We start from the raw sequence: 12,030 nt of genomic DNA on the forward strand, positions 1-12,030 counted from the left end.
TGTGTTAGAGAGTATTTACAAATTACCTTATACTATACACACATTCACATTATACATACTCTATTTACAATATTGCACTGGTACAGGTGTGTACCAGTGCGATATAATTTAAATGTTTCCATTATTTACAAAAGACACTGAACGGGTGTGAATCCAGGTGTAGTGTGGGTGGGGTAAAGTCTTGTTTGTGAAAAGTGTGTAAAGTAAAGTGTAAAGTGTGTTTGTATGGGGAGGAGGTGTGATAGTACAGATGAGGTCCACAGTCCACAAGCCATTGTTCATTCAGCAGCCTAAGTGCTTAAGGACAGAAGCTGTCTCTGAACCGACTGGTTTTGGTCTCCAAGCTTCTGTACCTCCTGTCCTCAAGCATTGGTGGAGCTGAACTGTGCTTCCACTTTTTCTCTGTACTCACATTTGGCTCCTTAATGGTCTTATAGAGAGCATCGCTGACTATTTTATACTCTTTCGGATTTCCAGGTCTGAAATTCGCGCGGCATGTGTTCAGAGCTTTGCGAACACACTCATTTTGAGGGGCCACGCAAACCCTGTAGTCCTCAAAGCCTTCATTTTATACATAATGATGAACATAATGTTTTTAGATTCTGTGCACTGTTAAAAATGTAAGAAAAAGAAAATTAAGAAAAAATGTTTCATAAAATAGAACAATTAATACTTAAAACTTACACTATATAGACAAAAGTATTTACCCACCTGATCATTCATTTTTTCTTCTGAAATCACAATTATTAAAAACAAGTTTATTCTGTTTCTGTCTCTGCTGTCCAGGGAATGCTTTCTGCTAGATTATGCACTATTGCCGTGTGGACTTAATTAAAGGGACGTTTACAAATATTTGGGCATATGGTGTCAAATTAAAAAAATTCAAAAATATGTTTAAAAATATTTTCTTTCGTTCTAAGATATGCTGTAGAAATGTGAAATTACATTGATATGTAGATTTAGGTGGGCTTATTTGGGGGCTTTTCCTTTGTAATGCAGGTTCATGTGTAAAATGATGAATGAATTGCTTTTACATTCTCAAAGAAAAGGAGAAACCTGGTGTTTTAAGAAGCCATCTGAAATGCTCTTTATCTCCCCATCAGCATCAGCAGCAGTGCTCAAGTAAGTACACTGATATAATCAATAAAAGAGTAATTACAGCATTAATCACAAGTGATACAACCATCACTCCTCTTCTTCTTTACACAAATATGAGAGACATTTGAATCAGTCTGTTTTATTAACAGTTTCATTCAGTTTTACACCATGTAGCTGTATTGTTGAGTTTAATGACTTGACTTGTGTGTGTGTGTGTGTGTGTGTGTGTGTGTGTGTGCATATGTGTGTGATGTAGAACACCTGCCTCTCAGGCTGACAGGAGGGAAAACAAGCTGTTCCGGGAGGCTGGAGGTGTATCATAACGCTAATTGGGGGACCGTCTGTGATGAGCTGTGGGACATCAGGGATGCTCAGGTGGTCTGCAGGCAGATGGGCTGTGGGCCCGCGCTGAGTGCTAATGGGAGCGCTGCTTTTGGTCCTGGTGGAGGAGCTATCTGGCTGAACAGAGTGAAGTGTAGCGGGAATGAGATTCACCTGTGGGACTGTCCTCATTCCCTGAAGAATCACCCTGACTGCTTCCACAGGCAGGACGCTGGAGTCATCTGTGAAGGTCAGAGGAGTCGGCTGGATCAAAAAAAAATTACAGTATTCTTAATCTGCAAGACAGATTCAATCAATTTTCAGTGTTAGAAAATCTTATAGTATAATTTCAGAAGAGTAAATTTTAGGCAAAAACAATTAGAACTACACATTTACACCAAAGGCTTTTCTGTTAAAAGTGCGTGTTTGTTTTTGTGTTTTGTTTCTATATACACAGACATAGCTGTTCCTACCACTTCTACTACTGCTACAGTACCCTCAACAACCTACACCTCCACAGGTACTCTCTTTGTCTTGCCATCATTTTATTTGTGAATAGATTGTTCAGATCTACACAGTTTTAGTTCTGTGTTTTTATTTCCAGCTGTTCCAACAGTGAAGAGAACAGACCCTCCTCCACAAACTCTTCCACCAGCTGTTCCCTACATCTATCCAGTGTCTCTCCTGGTGCTGGGAACGGTGCTCTTCCTGGCCTTAGTGCTTCTGGTTGTGCTGTTTAACCAAAACAGAGTGTTCAGGAGAGGTAGGGAGATTCAGAGATCATCTACAATCCACTTTCTGTACATTCTCTAAACACCATCAGTCCATCAGTCTGTCATCAGTCTTCTCTTCTACTGAACTGACTCCATGTTTCTCTCTGTCTCTCTCACAGTGCTCTCTAAGAGGAGGCAGAAGACTCTGCCTGAGGACATCTATGAGGAGATCGACCCCAAATACATCACCAACAGAAATGACGTAACTCAGCGGAGTGAGTGATCTATGGATTTTTCTACAGGAGGTTTATTGTATTACAGTTAGTAAAGTATTTACTGATTCTTCAGATACTTGCAATAAGAAACACAGAAGGGGAAAAACACAACAATGCGTATTCCTATTTTAATCTCTATGGTCTTCATCATTTGGCCACATGTTCTTAATCACATTATATCTAATGTCTTCCCTGGCCATGCACCCTTGGCATATGCATTCAGCGTTGGAAGTCCTTAGCTGAAATGGTTGTGGTTGGTCTATTTAGCAACTAACATGTTGTACAACTCTCAGTGTTTTAATGAACTGAACATTTAGAAACATGAACTAGCTGTTTCAGTATAGGTTATTACCAGCTATTGTTGCAGAAGTCTACAGCAGACTAAGTCAGGCTAATTTTGTTTAGAATTTTGACCATGTGACTACAGACAGGACAAATGAATGTAATAATGTAATAATGGAAGTGTAATGTGTGTGTGTGTGTGTGTGTGTGTGTGTGTGTGTGTGTGTGTGTGTGTGTGCATGTGTTAGTGACTGAGTTAGAAATTCTTATAACTGTGCATGTGTGAGGGTTGGCTGGGGAAGTCCTGTGTTTTTTCTGTTTGCATGTGTGTGTCTGTGTGTGTGTGTGGGTGTGTGTATGAGACCAAAATGTGGCCAATCATATAAGACTTATTCACTGAATAAGTGAATAATATAGTGACTGAAAGTATAACAAAAAGTAAATGACTCAAGTCACCATGTAATCAAGAAAGTGTGTTACCACATGACCAAGTATCCAAAAATGACCAACTGACCAATCAAGTGCTTGACCACATGACGAGATGGAGTGGCCAAATGATAAAAAGTCACAGATGACCAAGTGATCATGAAAATGACCAAGTGACCAGGTAAGTGAATAATTGTGTGACCAGGTGACCAAAAATTATTGAGTAACTGACCAAATAATCAAGTTAGTGACCAAAAGGACAAATGTCTGACCAAATGATGAGAGTAAGTGGCTGAATAAGTGACAGGTGGCAAGTGGTCTACTAAGTTACTGACTGATCAGCTGTCTGGCTGAAGTGTCTAGGGGACAAAAGACTGAATTACCTGTTGTCATTTTTAGTGAATGAATGGTTGACCAAATGAAGTCACTGACTTTAAGTCACTTGGTTATGGACCTGGATGGACTGATATTAATTTGTGTAAAAGCAGTGCAGTTCACACTGACCACTCAGAGGCTTGTGGGAGCTTCTGTATTCTGAACGCGCTTCATGACTGCTCTGATCTCCTCTAACAGGAAGTATCTTCTCTGAGGGATATGAGGATGTGGATGAGGAGATTCTCTCAGGTAAGAGGATTTTTATTATTACTGTTATTGATCATTATTGATCATTTTACCAATATTAGCATTTAGAAATTCAGAGAATTCATTATAAATACATGTTTGTTAAGTCATGATTCTACCCAGAGAGTTTAGACACATCCAGTATTTACAACACAGCTCATACACTCAGTCTCTTTAGTCTCGATCCAGGTGCTGCTTTAAGTGATGTTGTCGTAGTGTTTGTAGTTCTTTACTGTTTCAGAGTGAAATTGTCTTTAATAGAGAGTCGAGTTTCTTTCTCTGTTTAAAGAATCGATTCATATCAGAAGATTCAGAAATGATTTCCTGCATAATATTAATGGAGTCACTGACTGTAGCTCACAAAAGAGTCTACTGAAGTCAGGCAGACCTGGAGTGTGTGTGTGTGTATGTGTGTGAATCTGCTCACACTGATCACAGCTGCAAGACGCTTGTGGGAGGTTCTGCATTCTGAATGGGTTTCATGACTGTTCTGATCTCCTGTAACAGGAAGTCTCCTCTCTGAGGAACAGCATTCAGGGTATGAGGATGTGGATGAGGAGCTTCTCTCAGGTAAGAGGATCAGAGCATGTGTGTGTCAAACTTAATTATATTCACCAGTTTTACAATCAGCATTTAGAAATATTTAAAATAAAATAAATTTAATATCTGAATCACGACTCATACATTTAGTCCCTTTAATCTCTATTCAGGCTGTTTCACAACTATGCAATTTCTACTTCAGAGTGAAGCTGTCTTTAATAGTGAGTCTAGTTTGTTTGTAAGATTGGATTCATCTCTAGATCAGAAGTGTCTGATAGAAATGATTTCCTGTTTAATCTTAATGGAGTCAGACTGGAGCTCCCAAATCACTCTACTGAAAGTTCAGGTTCTAAAGGTCTGACTGTTACACTAGTCTCTCTGAATGAGTGTTATTGTAGTTAAAAGTAATAAACTTTCTTCTGTTTTTCCAGAAAAGTCTCAGACTGGAGTAAAGACGGAATATTATGATGATGTCATCACCAGTGGTCTGATAAGTGAGTTATTTTATTAATGAATCTCCTGATTTGATTTTACATTAAACTACAGTGTAAAAATCTGATGCCCTGGTTATAAAGACAGTCTGCTTTTATTTGATTTAGGTGATGCAGAAAAAGAGGACCTAGGAGAGAACTATGATGATGTCATCACTACTGGACAGATCCTTGATAGTGAAGCAGGTGTGATTAAAACTATAAAGTCATAATAAATGTCTCAAAGGAAGCCCCTGACAGCCTTCACCCTCTCTATCTCTGTGATTTGGTTTAGAGGAAGCAGCTGAGACTTATGATGATGTCATCGGTGGTGATCAGAGGTCAGCTGATGTAACAGGTATGACTGTAATGTAACAGTACTGTAATCTCCAGCATGAACACAGTCACTGATGATACTGATGCTGATTTAATGAGCTTTCTCTCTACATTCTGACAGAAGACGTGTCAGATAACTATGATGATGCTGTTCCCACTGAACCAAACTCCACCATTAAGACCAGTAAGATTTTATCCATGTAGAGAAACCATTACAAACTTCAACAATCTGAATCTTTCTTATTCTTATAACTGATCTTCTCATGTTGCTGCAGTGGACACACCAGAGGACTATGATGATGTCATCACTGCTGAACAGGATGTAGGAGGGGTTAAAGGTGAGAGACTAATCTTGTGTTTGGTTCAGATGTACATGAGTGTGTAGAGTGGAGTGAGGGAGTTAAATGAAGTGAACAGGAAGTCTGAAAAAACATGTTTCCATTATTTCTGACTTATGATAGAAATGCCAGTGTCTTCATTATTGTGATGTGAGGCAGAGTTCTGCTCTTTTTACAAGTGCAGCCATATTTAGTTGTGCAGTCTAAGAGCAGTTTGTGGAAGCGTCTACATCGCTAAACAGAACCTACAGAGTGCTTCATTTTATACTGTTGAATATTATTCTAGTTTAAAAAAGATTAGAGAGATTAAAATGTATTTATTTTACAGATTATGATGAAGTGGAGGAGGAGGAGCCTCAGACAGAGATGAATCATGTGACTGAGAGACCACACCCACTGTCTTTCCTCAGGAAATTACATTCCAACCTCTTCAGACACAACAAATGATTAGAGATCCCAATTCCTCCTTTATTAACAGTGTTTAGCTTCACACATCTCTAACTGGATTAGGGCCAAACACAGAAAGCGTTTAAATAGTGATGAAGCTTTTTTACATTTTTATCTTTATTAAAACGTTTTCTATTAGAAGTTGTTTAGTTAGTTTAAGTCTTAGCTGAGAGATTTTATAAGAAAATCCATTTGCTGACAAAATGTTTAATTACAGTTCAAGGATAAAACTCTTGAACTGAAGGGCTACTTATTTTCATTTTTCTGTTTAAGAGGGTAAAGTAACAAATGATGGACAGATGAGAAAATATTCCTTTTTATGAGCTGCTTATTTACACCAGAGCCACTGGTGTGTTAGAGACATGTGTAGTACTCACACTGAGAAATTAAGCCACCAATTAATATAATTAAGAACTTCAATTACACTATAAGAAAAGAGCTTCTGGCTTTCTCTCACTGGCAATTTGCAGTCCAATAATGTTGCTGATTATTCCTTTGTAAGATTGTATTTATAACCTTTAATTCAATTCTGTATGTGGAGCTTGAAAGGGATGTTTTGCTCTGTGCAGAACAGAAACTGTAAAGAAAACAAAACTATTTTTTTCTATTTCTCATATTAATCATTTTTAGTTTAATCATTTTATTTTAACTTTTTAAAATAAATACAGCAAATATAGTTTGGGATCATGTTTGTGTTTATAAGCATGTCTTCAGTACATTTGATCAACTTTATTCAGCATGGGTGCTTTCATGAAATTCACTCATCCCAGTTAAAATGATCAAGACTGTATACAGTCAGTTCCATCCCATAACATTCTTTCTTAGCTTTCTCTCTGGCCACATGATGGTGGTCTGTCCACCCCCTCATTTTCAAAAAACTTAAGTCAGCACAATGGAGAGCAGTTTTGAGCCTCTGGACAGCAGGACCCAAGCAGGAAGACCAATAGTCAAGTGTGGGATCAGTTACGGAGAAAACGAGCAATTATTGCTTTCTTAGGACTGGGTGTAGTCTGATCAGGCTCTGGTGTGCTGCCCCCTTGTGGTAATCAGTAAAGAGCACAGGAATTTACAGTAAAAAAAATAATCTGAATATCAAGACTCTTCCAGAATCTGATCTCAGAAAGGTACCATTCAAAGTACCTGTTCTGTACATGGTGGTATTAATACATGAAAGTATTAAATTTGACAGTAAATAACAGTAAACACCTGCACACAACTACACTGAGCACATGGTTAATAGAGAGGCCCTTCATTTCAGATGTAGTCAGAGGTTAATAAAACAATCAGGCATGAAAGTAAATACTAAGCTTGAAATGACCTGTGAACAGTTCTTTTACTGGAGATCTTTAATAGAAACCCATGAACCTGGTTTCTACAACCTCATCTCTGGTCTAGGATGCTGCACAATCAATACCATGATGGAGGAATAAAGGGAAATGATGAATATACATGTTAAAACCACTTTATTAAAACTACACAATACATTAATAAAACTGCTGTGCTGTGTTCACATCATACTGGGAGAATCAATGACCAGGAAGACACATGGAGTGAAAATAGGTTCATCACTCTTACCTGTTTGAAACCCCAGGCAGCACAACCCAACAACCTCCCATAAAACCAAGTGGTGGGATGCTGTCAGTTCACCAAACATCAGCACCTCCAACACAAGAAACCCAATCTGCTGTAAAACCAAGTAGAGAGCAGCTAATAGCAGCTAATTACCCAAACTAACCCCCAACACAGGTGGAGCAAATCTCTCAAAATTACAACCTACAAGTATCACATAAAACAGATCACCCTCCTTCCACAAGTGCTCTAAACTCCAGTAAAACAAAGTTACCAAACATGAAACACAAAGATAAAACACACCAGCTAAAGTTCCCCCAATATGAGCTAATAAACCCCAGCAGCACTTTCTACACCTACAACACACACCCTACAACACACACCCTACAACACTCCTCCTTCCTTCAGCCGCCTGAACTCCTGCTTTTAAAAGTTAAGCTCCTCCCCAATTACTCCTGCCAGGACTCTGATTGGTCAGTGGTCCTCATCTGGTTAATGTGGTTAAGCAGGTTCACCTGTGGAGGGAGAGGCAGAGAAATAGAGAGACAGACACAGAGATGCAGAACTACATTGGTTCATATGTAGAAGAACTTCATCACTGTACTAAAAGGTAGCAGAGAAAGTATTTATTGACTAGTTTTACATCCTTGATGGAAAATCGCGGCAGTTAATCGTGGAGCTCATCGATTAACTCATCGCTGGACTCTGATTGGTCAGTGGTCCTCATCTGGTTAACGGGACTAAGCAGGTTCACCTGTGGGGTTCACTGTTGAGCTTTCTGAAGGTGTCGTGGGCTTAATTCAACGAAACACGAAGCATAATAAATCCCACTGCATTAAGATTCCTGGTTTTCCAGGTTTGATCTCTCAGCTTCTTTTTAGCTCTATTTGCTCTCTTCTTTCAGGCTGAGGAGCTGCAGTAAACCACGCCCCCTTCTGGCTGAAAACAGACCCAGTCTCATTGCTGCCGCCAAGCTGGAAACAACAGTGTCTCCATGCCTAAAAGCTGCTGAGTGGGATTTTACTCCTCCAACAATTAAACCCTAGATTAGGATTTTCTTCACTTCCACAAAGAGTAAAAGACAGTAAGAGGAGAGAGCTGTGGCTTCATCCGCAGAGAGGATGAAAATGGTGAACTGTGGGAGCCGGTCAGTCAATACGTGTAACATCTGTGGTAAACACTTCATTACAGGTCAGTTAATGATGCTAAAGTCAGCAGCTCTAATGTTAAAAGTCAGAGAACTGAATGTTGATGCTGCACTGAAAGAGCAGAACATGAAACCCAGTGAAAAGCAGGAGATCCCAGTTTAATGTTGGCCTGTAACAGCTAGCTAACAGCTTGATCACCAGCACTGACTGCAGACAGCTGGATTTCCCTCTGATTTACTGAAACACAGGGACCTCCACAGCTTCACCTGCCTGTTCCCAGAAGTGATTCATGATTATCATAATAATCCAAATTCAAAGTGACCCTAAATGCTGCAGAAATGCCATGATATTAAACCTAATCATCACTGATTAATTTAATCAATAAATGTAAGAGTTCAGAACAAAATACTGGGTAGAGTCGTACTGAAAGGACACGCAGCCCTTATTTCTTATTTTATCTTCTATATAAAGACAGGATATAATTGTTTGACTGGCTGGTTGTAGGTTTTGGACTCCTAATAGCTGTAAATCAGCAGGAAATTCTTATTTTATTAAACTAAATTCAGTCAAAGATCTGAACATTTCTATTTACCGTGAGAGAGGTATTACGCAAAGGACGGAGTACCCGGATGTGTTGTGGGCGGAGTCTGTATGTTAAAAGGCTGCAGGTGGAGCAGATCTGAGGATCCCCATCAGCTGTGATGATTGACCACATTTCAGGAGGAGGAGAGTAACATGGTGGACAGTCTGTTTAGAGAGAGATGGTACAAGTATGGTTTGGTGCTGATTGTATGTTTAGATCTTAAGGTAATAAACACTTCTACACACATCTGTCCTCTTTCTCCTGTGGTGTGACTTCCTGAAAGTATTAATTTTATATTAAATAAAAAGATGAAATGATGCACAAGTGTATTTTGTCTCATGCTTTTTTTTTTAAGATTCACATTCCTTTTCATCTTCATATCCATGTTTTCTATGTTGGAGTGGGGGTGGTTCTAGAGAGCATTCAGAAACGCTGGGAGAAGTTCGGAATACCCCTTGAAACAGGGTGCCTGTCTATTCCAAGGTACCACAGACACCCTTTCACTCACATATTTTACTTTAATAGAAATGTTCACATACTCCTGAAAAATACAGAGGCCTAGAGGAGAGGTGCAATGGGGAAATGGGCTGATCCCTTTCAAATATGTTCACTACTGATGATTGAGCACCCCTAATACTCCTCATCCAATCACAGTTGCTGCACAGAGCCGGCACATATACAGTAATTCCATTCAGTAATTGTGAATGTTTAAACACTGCTCATTACAAAGATACAGTAAACCAGAGAGTTTCACTGTATGTCCTGCAGATGTTTTGATGTAAAACAAAAACAAAACTTGTATCAATTAATTATTGTGGCCTAGGGTTTTTATCTTACATCTCTGTAACTCATCAGCAGATGGTCTGTTCAGCTCTAAACTAGAACCATATGTATATATTGGGACTCTCATGAGGTGTGCAAAATTTGGTACAGATCAGCCTCATAGGACCTTAATTTACAAATCTTTAAAATTCCTATTATGATATTACAATGTCTACAGATAAACAAATGGTACCATTAGATTCAGTTCTCTGGCCTGAATAACATTGTTCTGTCAGAAATGTAACTCTGTGTCTGGAATTTTGACTTATTCATTCAAGGACTACAGGTTTTTGTACAAAGGTCAAAAGGTCAAGTTGAGCAAAACTCAGTGAACATCTTGGAAAAAGGTTTCTGATCGCTAAAAATATCATATAGACACATTTTAACAAATTCAGACTCACTTTTACTAGTCTCCTGAATTCCAATGCCCACTATGTGTGTATCAGGCCTCATTATGGGATGTATAAATATCAATAGGCTCAACATTGAGATCCAAACAACATTAAAAATGCAGTTATGTCAGAAAATGAATCACAAATCATGTCTCATTTCTGACAATCTTTAGAAAGTTCTACAATCCTCAATATATCAATACAGTTTCTGTATGGACAGAAGTATTGGGATACCTGTTGTTTTGTCATTGTTTCAAGGGTATTAAAAGAGTTTATCCTGCTTTTATTGAAGCAGACATGGTGGAAGTATGTTTATCTGCTCCAGAGAGTTATAGTCTGTTGACAGTACCTCTCAACAGGGATCAGACAAGCTCTGTGTGTGCATTTGCATAGATCTTGTTTCTGCTCACTGCTCAGCAAATGATCACAAATGAAGGCCTTTTCAAGTCAAACATAATTACATTCGTCCTTCTCTCTCTGTAAAGAAGACCCAGACTGCCTGAGGCCCTTTTAGACCTAGTCGACCCAAACTGTATAAGGGCCTCATTGAGCTGATTCATGCTTAAACCCTCAGGTTGCTGCTTGTGGCTATATTATTATTATTATGATTATTAAAAATATAATTAATTAACAATTAATTAAATGTTAGAATCAGAAACATTACATTTCTATATTTAAATGTCCTCTCACTCCCACTAATTCCTCTTCTCCTTTATTTCAGTAGGAGTGTTTTAATCACATCTGTATGAAACTGATGCTGTTCAGAGATGAAGACTCTTAATGTTTAAACTCCCATTTCCTACATTTACTGATTATTAATCCTCTGCTGCTCCACCTTGTGGAGAAGAAAATGTACTGCAGTGAGTAAAACCCTGTTTCTGTAAGAGCTGAACTGCAGCTGTGTTTGTAGAAGTACAGAATTAAAGGAATTAAGATATTAATTTCTGACAATACAAAGTATGATCTTTATTAAATCAGAGGATTTTCTTAATGTTTGCTCTTTTAGCACAATATTTATTCTGATTTCCAAAATAACATTTTACAACCCTAAGAATCTAAAATTTCACCACAGAATAACTTTTAATGAATAGTTTAATTTAGCTAACTAATAAACTTAGAATTCAGTTTATTTCTATATATTAACTCGCTCTTTCTGTGCTTGTGTGTGTGTGTGTTTGTAAGAGAGAGAGTGTTGGGAGGGTCTTTATCAGTGTATGGATCAGCTCTCTGCAGGTGCAGCATTAAAGCTGGAGTGTTTCCTCTCTCTGAAGTCAGTCTCCTGTATATTGGTGGGTTTCCTACCACTCTGTTGCCAGCGTCTTTCCTTCTCTCACACACACACACTCCTCTAGAGAGGGAGGTGGAGTTGTGTTGATCAGCGCTGACGCTCTTTTGATAAATATGGAGAAAGAAAAAAAAGCCTCCTCTGATTTGTCACTGAAAATGTTTGATGGTTTCCTCTCCTCTTTCTAATAAGGTCATAGTGAGTGTGATTGGCGGCTGTGGGGTCTCTCTCTCTCTCTCTCTCTCTCTCTCTCTCTCTCTCTCTCTCTCTCTCTCTCTCTCAGTGTCTTCAGTCTCTCTGGGGGAGTGGAGGTGAAGCTTGTTCTGCTGCTGAGTTGAACGGAGTGTGTGCAGGTCAGAGAGAG

The 12,030-nt window shown here is 38.8% G+C and overlaps 1 protein-coding gene across 1 annotated transcript in view; it reads left to right on the forward strand.

The window, feature by feature from the left end:
• LOC140549425 (antigen WC1.1-like) overlaps positions 1 to 6,286 on the forward strand; it is a 29,728-nt gene extending 23,442 nt beyond the window's left edge. Inside the window, exons 27-36 of the mRNA XM_072673067.1 lie at positions 1,082 to 1,122; positions 1,355 to 1,744; positions 2,024 to 2,182; positions 2,312 to 2,407; positions 3,689 to 3,739; positions 4,244 to 4,306; positions 5,042 to 5,104; positions 5,204 to 5,266; positions 5,358 to 5,420; positions 5,749 to 6,286. Of these exons, the coding sequence (XP_072529168.1) occupies positions 1,082 to 1,122; positions 1,355 to 1,744; positions 2,024 to 2,182; positions 2,312 to 2,407; positions 3,689 to 3,739; positions 4,244 to 4,306; positions 5,042 to 5,104; positions 5,204 to 5,266; positions 5,358 to 5,420; positions 5,749 to 5,867 (1,108 nt within the window). The 3' untranslated portion in view covers positions 5,868 to 6,286. The remainder of the gene's footprint in view (positions 1 to 1,081; positions 1,123 to 1,354; positions 1,745 to 2,023; positions 2,183 to 2,311; positions 2,408 to 3,688; positions 3,740 to 4,243; positions 4,307 to 5,041; positions 5,105 to 5,203; positions 5,267 to 5,357; positions 5,421 to 5,748) is intronic.
• The last annotated feature ends 5,744 nt before the right edge of the window (positions 6,287 to 12,030 follow it).

Source organism: Salminus brasiliensis, chromosome 2 (genome assembly GCF_030463535.1).
Source record: "Salminus brasiliensis chromosome 2, fSalBra1.hap2, whole genome shotgun sequence".
In the NCBI taxonomy this organism is placed as follows: domain Eukaryota; kingdom Metazoa; phylum Chordata; class Actinopteri; order Characiformes; family Bryconidae; genus Salminus; species Salminus brasiliensis.